At 36.0% G+C, this 17,536-nt stretch overlaps 2 protein-coding genes and 1 long non-coding RNA gene across 4 annotated transcripts; all 3 read right to left on the bottom strand.

Annotated features, from left to right (window-relative positions):
* Positions 1–459: 459 nt before the first annotated feature.
* Positions 460–1,047, bottom strand: LOC113696818 (uncharacterized). The gene has a single exon (XM_027216199.1). It carries the CDS (start codon positions 1,045–1,047, stop codon positions 460–462), a length of 588 nt encoding a protein of 195 aa, XP_027072000.1.
* Positions 1,048–4,687: 3,640 nt separating this feature from the next.
* On the bottom strand, positions 4,688–5,462 carry LOC140009218 (uncharacterized). Its single transcript, XR_011816573.1, has 3 exons — positions 5,187–5,462; positions 4,980–5,104; positions 4,688–4,875 (listed from the first exon to the last, which is right to left on the bottom strand). It is a non-coding gene; the product is annotated as an uncharacterized lncRNA (long non-coding RNA).
* Positions 5,463–5,591: 129 nt separating this feature from the next.
* Positions 5,592–16,220, bottom strand: LOC140004549 (replication protein A 70 kDa DNA-binding subunit B-like). Of its 2 annotated transcripts, XM_072054073.1 has the most exons (12): positions 15,836–16,220; positions 15,483–15,531; positions 8,773–8,918; positions 8,404–8,674; positions 8,228–8,324; positions 8,001–8,125; positions 7,826–7,904; positions 7,600–7,729; positions 7,368–7,519; positions 7,146–7,266; positions 6,836–7,064; positions 5,592–6,751 (listed from the first exon to the last, which is right to left on the bottom strand). In XM_072054073.1, the coding sequence occupies exons 1-12, from the start codon at positions 16,076–16,078 to the stop codon at positions 6,624–6,626; spliced, it is 1,770 nt and encodes a 589-aa protein (XP_071910174.1). In that variant the 5' UTR covers positions 16,079–16,220; the 3' UTR covers positions 5,592–6,623. The 2 variants fall into 2 exon arrangements, with proteins under 2 accessions (XP_071910174.1, XP_071910175.1); XM_072054074.1 differs by lacking the exon at positions 6,836–7,064.
* Positions 16,221–17,536: the final 1,316 nt, after the last annotated feature.

The following is a 17,536-nucleotide window of genomic DNA, read 5'->3' as shown; positions in this document are numbered from 1 at the left end:
TAATAATTTATTTTTTCTTGCATTTAACTAATTGTTACTAAAGCTTTAAAGAAAAAAAAACAAATTAGTTCCTTTTCTGCAAAAAAAAAAAAAATTATTCTTGTTTTTTTCTTAATTAAATTATATTAAATAAAAAATAATTGTATATTCTAACTTAAAAAGTAGTTAATATTTATCCAGTTAAAACCTTGATACTTTTTTTAAAGTTAAGAACTTTAAATTTGAGAAGATCAAATGCTTACTCTATGATATGAATAGGGAAGAAAAGTCATAACTTGTACCTATTATAAATGTTTGAACTTTGTATCTTACAAGAAATTCCAATAGATGAATATGCAAACAAAGTGATTTTAGCCAAAAGAAAAAAGAGAAAGAAAAGCACAATTATACATTGCTACTATTTTTTAATAAATTGCCATTCTAATATTAAATTAAATCCGAATAGGTTCCTATCAAATTTCAACTTCCATGATGGCCTTGTCTAATTTGATAGTCAATAAACATTGCTCGTGCTAAAGCATTTCTAAATTGTGTCCACTCGCTAGTTGGTTGTACTGTTCGAATTCGATTCTCATTAATAGCATTTACACCACCATCATTATTTGGACCATCATCTTCCATTCCATTTTCCTCATCTTCATCTTCCATTTCACCTTCATCATCAACCTCATGTTGTACTCTTCGCATCTCAGCATCAACTTCATCCAAGTAAGGATCATTTGGTTGTTCTACTCGAATAATATTATGAAGGATGGCACATGCATTAATTATCATGACATGAGTCTTAACATCAAAAAAAGATGCATCTCTCAAAATGGCCCATCGCTTCTTGAACAAATCAAATGTCCTTTCAATCACATTTCGAGCAATTGAATGTCGAAGGTTGAATAACTCTTTAAAATTTTGAGGCTTGTTCCCACTAGCAGACCACTCACTAAGATGATATCTAACTCCCCTATATGGAGCTAAGAAACCGGGGCTATTTGCATAACCCGCATCAATAAGAAAGTACTTGCCTGTAATGTTGGACAACAAATTGTTACTCATTTATAGTTAAAAGAAAAAAAATACTCCTTTACTATATGTTTCTCATGCCACCAAACTACTAATGTAGCTATTGTTACCATATAATTTGCAACTACCACTTGTCTTTTTTTTGCTTTTTGCTCATCTCCTTCTTTATCCATGTCAATATCCAAATTCTGCAATTCAAAATCATGACAACAATAAGAAAATGTAAGTCAAAAGACCAAATCATGCCAAACTAGCTATTAATTCAAAAGACCAAATTAGCTATTGGAAAACTCTCAAACAAAAATTACAGCTATACCTATCACTGCAAATATCCCCAATCATGCCAAGTTCCATGCAAAATAATGCATAAGAAAAGGATGTCCGTACTTGAATTTTTAATCATATGCTTTAATAAGCTCTACTGCACTATGGTAAACAGAGATTAAAAGTAGGGATTGGATTATATATACCAAGCAGAAGAAAAAGGCTGAAAATTAGGCCCTGCTCGTTGATCATGGGCAAGTATCATTTTGGTTGTGCTACGTCAATTTTTTGTGGAGGTAAACAGTAAACATTATTGTGACTTCTGCTTTTTTATCAGAACCTGCTGCTAATCAAAGCTATACTACAGGGACCAGTTACTCTCATTTTACACTATATTATTCTTAGTATCATCAAAGGAAGATAATAAAATAGCCAACTATGCATACCAATATGGAAAACACTGGATAACCTGTATTAGAAAATATATAAAACGGAAACAGACATAGCAATTGGCAACGAAGTGCAAGAAAATTCATCTAGGAGATCAAGAGTCCACTGATCCACTATCTATTAATTGACAGGCAAACTAAAAATTGTGAAGTTATGCACGACAATTGCTATATCGGATGACTATCTCTGCTTTGAACTTGGAAACATGAAGAAGTCGAACCAAATGAATGAGAAATCAACTATACTAACCAAAAGTAGAGAGGGCATATACCATAGATATAGTAGACGAAGTGAATGATTTAAATGATTGAAGTGTGAAAAGTTTCAATAGCTTTGATTTCTCTTCAAATGGTTACTTTTTTTTTTACACAATTTCTACTTTCTCTTACCTTGAGTCCCTTTAATGACTCTGCAATCTATTCAACATACAGATTGCAGGATGTTGTTTTGTAGCTCTTTCATTTCTTTAATCTTCTCTCTTTTCACTTTTTGATGTAGATTTCTTTTCTCAATTAGACATAATCATCTTTTCCATTACTTTCACTTTGAATCTTGATCCTTTAGCTATCAATGGAAAGTTGAGGCTTTTTCTGTCGTGCCAAAGGGAATATATTATCTTACTTTTAGCTATACTTGTTCACATTTTCAAACGCACTTCGCAATTATGGACCTTGGTTCTACTGTTCTAGTTCTTCTGATGTTGAACTTACACAAGCATCAAATTCAAAAGGGCATATATATATATATATATCTGAAATTATAAGGTTTCGGTTAAAGACCTATAAAATTCTATGTTTATATATGGGCCGAAATTATAAGGTTTAGGTTTAAGACCTATAAAATTCTATGATATAAATTCTATGTATGGGCCGAAATTATAAGGTTTAGGTTAAAGACCTATAAAATTCTATGATATTATCCTTAGAAAAATTTAATTTTTGTTGTAAATGATATTATTAATAATTCTATTATGATTTTCTTTTCTAATTTTTTCATATTTATATAATCTTCTTATATTTGTAATTCAAATAATTTATGATATAAAAGATCTACTTTAACTTGTCTAATGTTTCTAAGAAATGATCGTGGATCGTGATGGATGACTCTGTTAAGGCTATGTTGTTCTATGTCTAAATTTGCTAAACACTGTTCCACTGATTCTATTTGGTCTAATCTGTAACTATAATATCCTTCGGGACTTTGGATAGTTTCTAAAGCTAACCAATATGCGTGCTCTGGTGTGCTTGTATAATTATATGTTGGTTGGTTATCAAAATTCATAAAATTATTCAAAAATATTCAATCTATTATATGAGGATTTGGTACTTTAAGAGAAATTTTTGAAATTATACCTTCCTTGCTGAGCTTTTTCTTAAAAAATCTCCGATTCTTTAGAGTTGCGAATCCTTTGACAAAGTTTTGCCTCACCTGATCTTCCCGAATGCCTTTAAATGCCTTCAACAGCTAACACGGCTTGAGTGGTACTACACGGTCTTTTGAACTTTTTGGATTTCTCCCTTTGTCTAAGGGTATCTTCTCTCAGGGTATCTCTCTAAATTTTAAGATTAAGCTTTCTAGGGTTGGCTGCAACTAATTTCTATTCTCTTGTTTCCCGTTCCTCTCTATTTTGATCAAGGATATATGAGAAAAATGTGCAGAAAAATATATGTATTCACAAGAATTTACAAGATGATTTTCTTATGCTCAGGTTTCTCACAAGAATTCATCGTGTCTGATGAATGAGAACTCTGAGATATTTATAGCCTACTTCCGGACTTGAAATTCCGGACTTATGTTCCTACCTATACGGATTTCAATTATGTTGAATCCATAAAATAATATGGCCGACCAAAGAAAAGATTCCAATCTATTCAGCCGACGGATTTCAAATTTTTGAGTTTCAAAAAAGTGTCTTCCAACTGTTTATTGACAAAGCCTGGTATTTGTGTCCCACCTGTGTCTTTCTCCTTATCCTTCCATCTGATTTTCTAAATTATGGATTTCTTCTGGTCCCATGCTTTCAAAATAATGAGTTGTATCATATTCTTCTGGATCAAAAGAATCTTCTGGAGTGTCGTATGCTAAGTAATCTTCTAAATATCCCTGGAATAATTCTTCATCTACCGTTGTCTCTTCAAAATCTTTTTCTAGAAAATAAACATTTGGAATATAAATATTTTGAATCCTATTTTCTGATGCTAACTTATAATGATTCCATTCTGCTTTGAAATGTTTATATGCTAGATTTAGCATTCTGCTTCTTCTAAGCTGTTCTTTTAATGATAAGAGACATTCGACAATATTTGCCTTTAATCTCTATACTTCTTTTGTAGTTAATCTCCCTGGATAACAATTGCTGACTGTTAACCTTATTCTATGAACTGTTAGTGCCATATCTAATAGTCCAATCCATTCTGCTGGGGCTGATCTGATTTCAATCCTTACCCATTCTCCAAAGTCAAGTAATCTTCTGGCAAAATATCCGAGATGGATCCCCAATCTGTACGTGTCTTCTAGATCATTTATCCAGATGTTTTCAAGGAATCCACAATCTAGAAGAAATTGAGGGGTGAGGACCACTCTTTCTTCATTGGCATATAATACCGAAGGATTGGTATATCTATGTAATGTTAAAGAGGCTTTTAGGAAACTAGGAGGATAACACCGCGCGATGCGCGGTGGGCGAATGTAATGATGCCCAGTAATGCCCAGTTGAGTAATTAATTTTATAATATTAATGAATTCAAACAAGAAGTAAGGTATTAAGGATTGCGGGGCAGCGGCTGCATAGTTTAACTAAGAATAAGCAGAAATTACCAGTAATGTATTTAATTCATAGGTAGATTACAGAGCATAGTTCAGCTAAATTGGCTAAGCACTTGAATAAATATTGAATGTGTGATACCAAGGAAATATCTTTTCAACTCCGGTATCGTCGAAGATTAAAACTGTAAATATATTTTCGGATTTCGGAACAAAAACAAGAGTTTCGTTGTGCTGCAGTCGATGCTCAAGAATGAAATCTCTCCAGTTTTGGTGAAGGCGTCTATGTTTTACACCTATTTGAGTGCTTTTGTTTCCAGTATTGATAAGCAACGTGGGAGTCTTGGTACCATTGATGAAGTGATCGATAAAGCGTGGAATTTTCTGTCATGAAGCCGCAGATCAGAAGATATCCAAAAACAAAAGGAAATTGCTTGAAAGAAAGTTGAGATGACAAAGAGAATGCAGGTAAACATGGAATAGCTTACCAAACTGGATGGAGTTGCAGAGTTAAATGTTTGATAAAAGCAAACCGAATCAGAAAGATCTTGGCAGAATTTTGGTCTCAGCGAGGAAGCAACTTGCTGCTGTCTAGTAGATGCGTGGATATCATCTGCAATTAGTGATTATGTGTTAAGCTAAAAATTATATATGATATGGATGAGGATATGAGATAGATATAGTGATATTCTGACCTCGTGATGCTACGACATTCATGTGCAACAGGTCTGGTAGGGAAACTGTCCAGGGCAATAAAACTTGTTTTTGTAGCTCACAAAAGTGAATGACATCAAATATCAGATTTCCGCTATGCCGAAGTAACAATGTGTCATGTCTCTTAACAATGTTGTGTTCACAAAAAGCATCCCATCCTTCTTCGAATGCACGATCAGTAACTGCGATGGCCCATTGCCGCAGTCCAAACCTTAGAATGATTCTATTGCAATGATGCTGATGAAGCTACAATTGAAACTGAGCAGGTAATACCTTGAAAAGATGAGGCAGGAAAATAACGTCAAAGAATACCATGCTATTTAACTGTAAATGTTGCAATATAGGTGAAGATGAATTAAAAGTTAACCTGTCCTCTATGGATGCATTTGAGTAGAAAACAGCAAGCTGGTAAACAGCTGTTTGTCGGAGGGAAATTCGCTGGAGATATAGACATTGTTTCTGCCATTGATCTATCAGGAAGAAAGTTGAAGAATTGAAAAATCAGAAAAGTAGCCTGCTAATAGAAATTGTAAGCACAAGCCTGTACTATCTCGTGAGTATTAGAAATAGATTGTAAAGCAATGCACCTGTTGACAAGTCCTTATGCAGAAAATGTGCCAGTGTTATGTATGATATTGTAAACGATAAATAGCATATATATAAAGAAAAGATGAATGTAAAAAGAGTTCTTTTTTTAATTTGCTTTAATGCTAAGTGCAGGCTCTTTAGTACCACCATTGAAAAGATTTATTAGTTGCAGCAGAGGATAGGTATGGAACAATGAATAGGAAAGACAATTCAATGGTAAACATTAAGTGCGAGCTGTCAAATGACAGCATGTAAATTACTGCATTTGCAATGCTTTAATGGTTTGAAGGCAAAATTATAATTCACCATGTACTTGGTATATTAAGTGGAGCAAATAGTCTGACATATGAGTAGTAGGAACTGAATATATAACTTTTATTCGAAAAAAATGCAGGCTTGGGTAATAAATGAACAAGTATGCATACAAAAATGGATGTTCAAAAGCGATAATAGCAATTGTACTGCAAAAAATATAAAGAAATGGAAAAGAACCCCACATTGTATAGATTATAAAGCTGTTAGTTCTACAAAAAGGGAGTTCAGAGTCAGGAATCCAAAGATATCTGTAAAAATCCTCATGCTTCCTAAGATGGAGGATCTCAGTTAATCTTTGAAAGCCGGACAAGAACTTTGATACAGGTGCCATTACCAAAGTTCAATGATCATGACAAAAGCTGTTTAGTAGATAACCACGTACAAAAGCCAGGGAATTATGAATAGGTGAGCAGTATTTCCAAAAGCATTAGCAGTCTGCCTAAGTATAGAAGTGTAGACGACAGAACCAAAAAAAATATTAATGTCTAAGCAATCCAAAAAGTAGTGAAGGCAATTCAGCCTAATTTTGCTTTCTTCTTGGAGTCAGCATCTGGACTGTCAAGGTCACTGGTGTCGACAGTCTCTGTTTCATCAAACTTTTGGCTGAGTCGAAGGCGCACTTTTGAGCTAGAACCACCGTGTCCTGTAAGCGCAACGCTTAGATAAGTTAATAGCTGATTCAAAGAAAACACAGTCATGTATCATAACTCTAGGTATATTCATCAACCTGCTGTCAGCAGCTGCTCATTTTCTGTCTGCCGGTCAGTTGAAAGAGAGACAGATTTTGGTTCATTTGTTAAGCGAGCACAATCAAATTGTGGTTCAAGTTCAGAGCAATATAAAACGGTATAACGCTGCCTAGCATCAGCGAGTTGTGTTTGGACTGGTTTAATGTGAACCAGAAACGTCTTTGTTTTAAGCTGTGCATGAACAAACTCAAGGGGCAGCTCAAGATTCTGGTAGGAGCACAGAAGATATAAGGGTGACATGACATGGAAATACTGTACTTAGTATTAAATTTGATCAATTAAAATAACCTGATTAAAGTGATCCATTGCTTCAAGACCAGTGAAGGTGAGAATAGTTTCTGCTAGATCTCCAAAGATAGAAGCAGGTATAACTCCACTGTCATCGCTCAAATCAATATCAAAGCGGCATCTGAATGATAAGTATACAAGTGCTTAGGTTATACACTTTATAATATTAAGATTAAGAGAGTATAAGCAGCAGAATTAAAGTTAGGAATTCAGTAATAGGACCTAGGCATAGCAGCGCCTTTCTCCTTGCATGAATTACAAGTAAATTCAATTTCGTAGTCTGCTGCTGTAGCTTGATAGCACTTTGCACAACTCATGTACCAATATTTCTGGAAGATGTGTTCAAAGGAGAGCTTTGCCTTGACCCAGGCAGTCTAAAAGATAGACATTCATAAGATGACAGTTAAACAGATAAGAAGCTATAAAATTACATAACAGGCTATCACTTGATTACCTTTTGTGATGGGGTAACATTGCAAATTAGAGTAGTTTTTTGGTCCCCTTTTAAAGAAAGTGCAGGATTGTATTTAATGTAACTTTTTGCATCAATGATTTCTGCAATTGACTTAGTATTTCTCATTGCCCTACAAAAAAAAATATGGTGTAAGGAAAATATCGGCTGGTGTAAAGATACAAGTGAGACGAGGTGCATAAAAAAATGCTAGTTAATGTCATTGCACCAATTTTTGAGCTGTCTTGCTTCCTGTATTGGTGGATCAACAAGCAATGCAGAATCGAACCAAGTAGAGAGAGAAACGCCTATAGAATAAACAACAGAATGAATATCGAGCTATGATTGAGAACCTTGATATACAAATAAAGGTTATAATTCAAAAAGACAGCATTTTAACAGACCATTGTAGTTGTTAACTTTCAGTCTTCGACCAATGATAACAGGATAGCTTTGCATGTTATTCAATATAACTTGACCTTCATTGTTCAGAAAATCATCCCATAAAGATAGCAGGACAGTTTGAGACCTAACATTGATATAAAAGGCAGGATGGAAATGATTCAAAGATATACAAAAAATGAGATAAGGCCAATAAAAGAGCGTGCAGTATGATAAAAAGATTGCTCACTCTTCATTCAGGAGGACAAATTTTTGGACGCTTGACTGTTTGGAGTTCTTAGTGATTGTCTTCATGGCTAATGAACTGATCACCACTCCGAGGACATCTGCAAAGGAAAAGAAGGCAGGTTGAGAAAATAACGATGTGTGATAAAAATACGAACGATGGACTATTTGCATACTCACCGACGGACTTGCTTCTATCATCCATGTATTCAGCTAAATCAGCAAACTTAGTGAAAGCAAATTGAATAGGCATAATGTCTTCATCCCCATCGACCTCATCAATGACAGTTTTTGAAGTGATCACCCACTGTTTGGTTAATTCAGCAGTTTGAAACTTTAGCGGAATAGTCCTGACATCAGCATTTGAAATCTTATATCTCTTATAAACCTGCAGCATAGGACTCATTCTCAGAATATCAGCATTGAAGATTATCCCTTCAACTTTAGAGCCCTACCAGAAGACAAAAAAAAATTACACATAACAAATATGATGGACAAACAAATAAAGAATCAAATAATTAATGGCTATTTCAGATTCTAAAGTGTAACCTCTGAATCATAGAAAACAAATTTTTGCTTTTTGGTTGGTGTTCCCATAGAATCTGTGACCTGTTGCTTTTCCTGAACTGTGATGATACAAGACCAGTTTTTCATATCAGGCATGATATCCCCAATTGGCAGGAGGTTAGACATTTCTGTGAAAAAAAGGGAAAATGATTATAATGTACAGGTTTGGGTATACATAAGACCATAGCAATAAGTAAAACAAACGTAAACTGGTGCAAGTATACCTGAATATAAGAACATTCTACTGCTGGCTCAATTGAAAAACTTCACTGAACACAATATTTCTAGTTTTGCAATCCGTTTTTATACCATCAAAAGTTCCTGGTACAATAAGTATTTTTAGCTCAGCTGAAGTTCTAACTCTGGACAAGGCTACATATAACTGTCCATGAGAAAAGACAGGCTCTCGCAAGTAAATGCCAACATAATCGAGAGTTTGTCCTTGAGATTTATTAATGGTCAATGCAAAGCAGAGGCGAACAGGAAATTGAGTTCTTATGAATGCAATGGAGTTCTTTTGGTTGTCAGGAGTTTGCAAGGGTATCTTTGGAATGAGAACTTTCTTTCCTTGATGCTGGCCGAAGACAATTTCAGCAGAGATAGTATGCCGGCCAAGCTCTCTACATATAAGTCTTGTGCCATTGCATAGACCTTCAACAGGATTTAGATTTCTTATCAGTATAATCGGACAATTTTCCTTTAACATTAACCTGTGAGGAGGTAGGCCTTTTGGGTTCTGAGAATTAAGGAAATCTTCATAATCCTCTTGGTGCCGCTGATCAACAATTTTGTCGGAACTAATATAAGTGCGAAGCTCTCCAGGAAACCTTCTAATTAGGATATCATTCAGCTCATCAACCGAGCTATTTTTAGGGGTAAGAATACATCTATTTATCATGCTATATGGATCCTGGGAATAGAGAGTTAAATCTGGGAATACAGAGTATAGTAACCTGTTCATAAAGAAGTTTAATTAGAAGCTGTATACCTTGAAGAGTAGGTAGATAAATCAGAAGTTACTAAGTAATGTAACCTGTTTAAGGACTCTTCTTTATCATAATAAGGAATGACTAAATCTCTTGGCAAAGTTATTTCACCGTCGAAATCCACAGGTTCACGCCCTTCGCCAATTCTTAACAAGAAGTCAGAAAAGTGAGGATCTAATATAGCTCGCATGTTTTCTGTCAACTTCAGTTTATGAAGTTTATCCCACAATGGAGAATTGAGAAAGCATGACTGCAAAAGGATTTCCTTTGTTGCTTGCTCAATAACAGGCAGTGTTTGACGAAAATCCCCACCAAATACAACAACTTTACCCCCAAAAGGCAGTTCAGATTCCATTATGTCTCTAAGCAAATCATCAAATGCCTCAATAGTTTCCCGTTTTGCCATGGAAGCTTCATCCCATAAGATCAGTTTTGACTGTGAGAGCAGCCTTGCAACACCGCCTTGCTTGCTAAGCTGGCAGGTTCTGCTCTTCGAGAAATCAAGAGGTATTTTGAACCTTGAGTGTGCAGTTCTTCCTCCAGGTAGGATAGATGCAGCAATTCCAGAGGTTGCTACTGCAATGGCTATAAAGCCTTGCGATCTTAAAGTAGCAAGCAGCGACCGGTATAAAAAGGTTTTACCGGTACCTCCAGGACCATCAATAAAAAAAGAATGTCCTTGGGAAGCAAAGCATGCTTGTAGAATGATGTCATAAGCATACTTTTGCTGGGGATTTAATCTGAAAGACATCAATAGATCTTCTGGCAGAATGTCTATGTTTCTTTCAGATTCTATTTCTTTTGTTAGGTGAACCTGATCTATACTAACAAGATCATCTAATGGCAACTGATAGGCAGCAATGCTTGTACCCATCTGCTGAAGCGACCTGTTAATATCAGCTAAAACCAAGCCCCTAATTTGAGCGGGAGAATAGTCATGATATTGTTCATACCGCTCATAGTCTCTAGAAAAGTCAAATTCAAATTTTCTCCATAACATCACGGGATCAGTTGGAGAACAATAGACCAGAAGAGTAGCAAATAACAATCTGAGCGAACATGGCATTTGAAATGCAGCAGCTTCCTCAAGCGTTTCTTCTATATATGTATCAGATTGCAACAAACCAAGTGCCAAAGCAGCCTCCCTAAATGACTTCATCTTTTTATCATGAACAGTCAAGAGATCATCGAATGATATTGGTCCTGGAATATGGTTTAAGAGAAGTCTTAGATAGTACCTTTCTCCCTCTTTTGGATTAACACTGACGAGCCTACCTATCACCTTCCGACGCTTTCTTTCTGTCCAGTGTTTATATTTAGAAGACCAGACGAAATGCTGAGGGAAATCTTTATAAAAGCATTTAAGGTTTTCAGCAGCTGCGTTGGTTGCATTCATTTTGAAAAACTCAGTCAGCATGGTCTTAGAAAAATCAACTTTAGCTAACAATTGCAGCAAATCCGAGTTCTTTGGAAAAGAAACAAGTTGCTGATTCGGAAGGTGGACTTGGAGAGTATAAACAGACGGGGTCATCTCATTTAAACGAAACTCATAGATGCGCCAAAACGCTTCCGGAGGTGAAATGTATCGACCTTTTTGGAACTCTTTAATCTCGTCAGTATCAGTAGCACTATCATCCGCCATAATCCTAAAGCAAACCAGATCATGCCCTTTGAACACATACTTATACAAGTACTTGACCAATTTAATGGTAGAACAAATCTCCACGTTCATGTGACAATCGAACAAAGCAAGAAGATAGGGGTTGTAAGGCACAACCCACCTATTATCAAGGGTGAATATGCGAATTCTCACTTTCTTGCCATCATCCCTTCTCCTATAATATGGATAACTGTCTTCACCATGGGTTGTATGAGGGCATAAATTTTTTGGATAGTGATTCTTGCAAGAATCGTCTTTCATACAAGGATAACTTTTATCCATATCTCCACAGGGACCGTGGATCATATGTTTTACAACAAGAGAGTAGAGGTGAGGATATTGAATCCGGTCAGGTAATTCAGCTCAAACTACCTTGTCATAGGACTCAGGATTGAGCAACTTAAATTGAGGCTTTAAAATGAGCAACAAATGAGCATGTGGAAATCCCCGTTTTTGGAACTCAATGACATAGACGCATGCTGCCACTTCACCAAAAATTTGTTTATTCAAGAGCTCATGCTTAAGCATTTCAAATTTAGCTCTAAAAACTCTAGCTAAAAGATCAGGCCTATCCTGTGGCTTCTCATGATACTTCAAATTGCATTGAATTTCTTTCCATGCGGGATTGCAGGTCATGGTAAGGAAAATGTCCGATTTTTCGTACTTTTGTACGAGTGCCATTGCATCGAGATAGCGGCGCCTCATGTCTCTAGGTCCACCTATAAAAGAAGCAGGTAGCACTATCCTACGACCAACTTTAGAATCTTCAGTTTGGCCTAGAGAGACACTGTCCAATACTCCTTGAAGAATTTCTGACCTAACAACATTCTGTCGGTGTCTATGAAAGTCCAGCCTAGAAGTTTCTATCTTCACATAGGAATCAACCAAAAATTGTTGTAGAAGTCTAAGACTGTGCAGTAGCATCGACTCATCGTTCTCTCTCATTTGAAACCTATAACAATAATACTCCCTTGCCGATACAGTGTCCTCTTCGTTCTTTCCATGTTCAACAGCTATAAAAACCAAGGAAAAAATGTCAAGCTAATGCAGAAAATTTTATGATGTTCACTCCTAATAGGCATAAACAGCAAGAAATACACTTGCCTCTAGGTTCCAAATCAAGTAAATGTGAAGGGTCATCAACAGAGGAAGGATCAACATTGAAATCTTCCTCACAAGAATCCGCATTTCTCTTTCTCTTGCGAAGTTTTTTAACACCATGGTGCCATCCGCATTCGCCTTGAGGAAAGAGAATAGGATATTGCAAAGGATCATAACAGCCATAGTAATGCTTAATTCTATGGCTGGTATTAGAGTGGGTATAAACTTGAATATGAACATTTTTGTCCGCTGATTCATCATCATCCTCGGTCCATATGGCAGCAACTTGAGAGGCCGTAGGTAGATTATAGACACGCTGGTCCAAACCAGGATAACAATTCAAAACAATTTTATAGTTGTCAATGTTTTGGACATTTCTGAGATTCTTAAAGAATTTAGCATAAGGATTGTTTGAGAGGATGCGCATAAGTAATTTTAAAGTACTTTCACGCAACTTATCAGAACTTCCAACCCTCCTTGCTAATTCTTCATCAGAATCAAAAAAGTAAAACTGAATTCCAGAAGGTTTTTCGGTAGGCTGGAGGAAACTATTAAGAAAGTGGTAGACCTGACCCTGAACGCAAAAAGTATAAATGCCTTTCGTGTTCTTGGTCAGTTCTGGATCATATTTTGCAGCAAAGGATGTGAATCCCAGGTTGTTATTATAGGTCCTAACATTATTCCTGAAATGAGCGCTTTCCTCATCATTTTCGATAAATAGGCGCCTAAGATCATAAGGCATAGAAGGAGCCACAATAGAAATATCTCCGCCAGAGCAGCAAAAGTTAGGAGGTTCTAAATGGAACCTCTTGGCTCCACAATGCTCACAATCAGGAGCATCTGGAAGAGTCAAAGCTTTATGTGGGATTTCGTCGGCTTGGAAAATTTGGCGTTGCCTCCTCTTTTTAGACGCAGCTGCATTTATTTTGAAACTACAATTGAGAAGCAAACTAAGTTGTGTCTCTATTAAAGGGCATCTAAATAGCTAGTGAGAAATAAAATGCCAACCCGAAGTCTGCTTTCTCACACGGCGATGAGAACAACGCTCTCGAGTAAAAGACTGTGCGTCATATGAGAAACCACAAGAGCAGACATTTTTTGTTGCCTCCATGATTGAATCAAATTTTTCAACAGAATTGGTAGATCGTCTCACTTGAACAGAGGTGATTTCTGCAACCGTATAAAGAAATAAGCTAACAAAACAGGCTGTTGTCATTTCAATGAACATAATTAGGATGTGGCGGGAAGCAAAGAATATTCGGAAGGATTGTTTTGAGAGTAGTTGTTTAAAAAATATACCTTGAGATGCAGAATTTGCTTCAAAAGTTTGGTTTTGAGACGATGGTATATTCTTTCCAAAATGGAATGTTTGATGCTTATCAGTGAAAGGAGATTGCAGCTGGCCAGATTGCATATAAACCTTTGGCAAAGGAGAGTACTTAACAATGTTTTCAAAAAGCTGATGAGCAAATAGAGGATCTTTGTCTATGCTGGAAGGTTGCATAATGCTCTCAAAAAGATGAGAAGAACTATTGGTACTATTAACCAGCATCACAGGAACAGGGCAAGCAGATGAATTCCTAAAATTTTGCTTCTCAAGAGATTTGTCTTTTCGGTGCAGAAATGGATCGGTATGAACAGCAGTTCCGATAGGATAAAACTCTCCAGAGCTCATAGAAACATGGTCAGAAGAACAATATTCTACTGAATTTTCAAAGAGACTGTTCATATGCAAATCCTCGTTGTCAGAGTTAGTTTCTTGGATGACGTTATCAGAACGATCAAAGCACTCGGCTGGTCGTTCATGCAAAGCTGCAGGTATAGAGTTCCTAATTTTTCTCCTAGGTAGACAAAAATTAGGTTCAATAGTAGAAGAAGAGAGGTTCAAATTTTTTCTTTTTTCTGGAAGAAATTTTCCTTTGGAACCCTTAAGATCAGCCTTAGCAGCTAGTGGAAACTCTGCAGATTGTAAATGAAAAAGCATCCATTTACAAAGAATTGAAATGCAAAACTGGCAACCAGTAAGTAGGGGAGTGAAGGTGGCCTAAAAACCACCGATTGGATAAGAAAAAAGTAGGACATCACCAACTATACCTGCAAGAGTACTTGCATTTGGAGTGTCACTTGCTATTTCAGCAGAGGAAACAAAATCAACACGAGGAACAAAAGAAGCAGAGGTGCGAGAGGACATATATTGTAATGCCTCAGTAATGACATTGGCACTGTCATGACCGGTCTTCAATGGTTCACCTCCTAACATTTCACTATGCATAGAAGGTTGATTCGCACTATCAAGATTTTCAGGATGCGAATCAGGGAAAGAAACATCGGATTCTATATAACCAAGCGGAACCTTGCGAATACGTGGGAGTAAATGTGTATCTTTTTTCTTGGCAGATCTATTCTCTCTTCGACGTTGTAGAAGTTCATTTTTTCCAACGGTGGCATTTCTGCATATTTTTTGCGGCGAGTAGCATTTCTATCCATTCGATTTTACTAAGAGTGCTAGAATGCTGAAGGACTATATAAAGAAAAGAACATCTAACTCAGCAGGGGAAAATGTAAACTAAAAACCGATAGAAAACAGAGCGAGCAAAAATCAAACAAATAGCAGGGGGGTAAAGGGGTTAACAGTTAATAGCTGACCAAAAAGCAAATATTTAACAAAAAAAGAAAAATCAGGCAGGTAATTACAACGCAGGAAATAGGCATTTTCTTACTGGCAATAGAAGAACATCAGGAAAAATAGAATAATGTGTACATGGAATGTGTAAGGAGCACAAAAGGTTAAAAAAGCCAAAAAGATCCAAACAAAAAAAAGATAAAACTGGAGCAGGATGCAACTAACGATTCACCAGAAAACACATGTGAAATAGGTACAAATTAAAGGGTAAAATATAGAGAAAAGATTAAAAGAACAGAAGAATAAAATAAGAATACGTAACCTGCTTGTACGAAGAAGTTCAACACCACAGAGCCAAATAACAGCAGAAGCTATCAAGGAAACCACGAGATAGTAAGAAAAGGGGGAAAAGAAATAAGAGACAAAAAAAAAGGAAGCTATCAAAGAAATAATAAGAAAAGGGGAAAAAGAAACAAGAGACAAAAAAAAAGAAGCAAATATGGTGATAGGAATTTAGCAGGGACAAGGGAAAAATTAAAATGGTCGAACAAGTGTACAAGAAAGTAGAGAAGCAAGGAAAAAGTAAGAAACACAACAATACGAGAGCAATACTCAAATATATGAACAATTAGAGGAGAAACAATACAAAAGAAACTGTAAAGTGGAGATGCTCACCAGGAAGCAGCGACTATAGCAGCAGTGCAAATTAAAGCCAAACCAATAAACTGGGAAAGAGGGAAGATTCAAAATAGCTAAAGAAAATGAAGAATGGTGCTTATGAGGTAGCTCTTTCTGTCTAGCAAAGGAACAAGAGCAATAGAATAGGGAAAACAATGGAGCAAATGCACAATTACCACAGATCATGATGATGATCAGCAGAAAATCTGCTGTGGAAAAGCTAAGAAACGGTATAACCATTGTGCAAATGCAAAGCAGAAAACAATGTCAATCAACGGGAGAAAAAAAGCTTATGGGCGACGAGGGGAGGAAGTGACGGTATCTTGCAGATTTACAGACATAACCCCAAACAAAGCACAAAAAGACTAAAAGGGCTCTTATGAGGAAGAGTAAATATAGTCACAAGAAATGGGTAATATAATAAAATAAGACAGCATTGTTCAGCTCAGTACAATCACTTGTCAACAAAAGAAGGCTGCTGACAAGTAACGTGAAATGACGGACGAAGAAATCGAGAAAGTATGCATCTAAACTAAACAAATAAAATGCGTCCATAGTTAATTACAAAGAATTGGTAATTAAGTATGTTAATGATAGAATTAGTTAATTACGAATCAATTAATTATTAAGACAGTCCAAAGCAAAGAAGAAAAGTCTAATAAGAAATGCTTTTCTCAAAGCGGAGCAATGCAGGCATATTAATTGAGTAACAATTAATAGCAACAATCTGCTAATGAACTGCGATTGGTTAGGCAACAAAAAGTAACAATATTAATTAAATAATTAGCAATTAATTGTTAAAAAGGGCAACCAAATATGATTTGATCGGGAAAAAAAGATTAATTTTTGGCTAATAACTGCATACAACTGGTAATCAAATGCAATTTGTTCGACAATAAAAGCGTGGAACCAGAATCTAATTAATATAAAGTGAACCCAAAAAAGTCAATGGGTAAACCTTATTTGTTGGGCATGACAAAAAATAAAAGGACATTTTTCTTAAAAAAATCTGGAAAAAAGGTAATTAAATGAGATTTTTTGGACAACAAAAAAAAACTTGTTTTTTGTTAATAAGTCGAAAAAAGTGATGGATTAAATGCAATTTGTTGGGCAACAAAAGTGGCAATAAAAAACCGACATCACTAATAAGTTATTAACAATTAATTAGTATTTAATAATAATCAATAGAGTCAAAGGAATAATTACAATTAAAGATAATTAGTAATAATTGTGGTCTATTCGGCAACGCAGGACCAGATTGTAGCGGAACACTTCCGAGCAAACAACAAACAACAAAGAAAAGAAACAAAAGAATTGCCAGCTGTCCAAGGAAACAAAAAGCAACAATCAGCAAACGTCCAATTCTCATGCTGGCTGGACGACATCAAATTGGAATCCCACGGGCCGGACGACCACCAATCAACCAATGCAAGGAAGCCACGTCAGCAATTGAAGCCCAATTGGAAACAACGGCATTCGCCAATAGACTAGATATGTTAATAAAAATCAAGGGTATGAACACAATGATTGTTTATTTTGCTATGGTTACATGGTTCTGGGTTATTTGGACAAAATTTGTGTGGGCTAATCCAATAAGAAGGGCTAAAACGAATTCTACTTGTTGGGCTATAACTTGTGGCTAGGTTCAGAAAATGATTTTGTACTGCTTGTATTTTTGAAAAATGTTGGGCTTGGACT

Source organism: Coffea arabica, chromosome 6e, assembly GCF_036785885.1.
Source record: "Coffea arabica cultivar ET-39 chromosome 6e, Coffea Arabica ET-39 HiFi, whole genome shotgun sequence".
In the NCBI taxonomy this organism is placed as follows: domain Eukaryota; kingdom Viridiplantae; phylum Streptophyta; class Magnoliopsida; order Gentianales; family Rubiaceae; genus Coffea; species Coffea arabica.
This window is presented reverse-complemented; position numbering and strand designations above follow the sequence as displayed.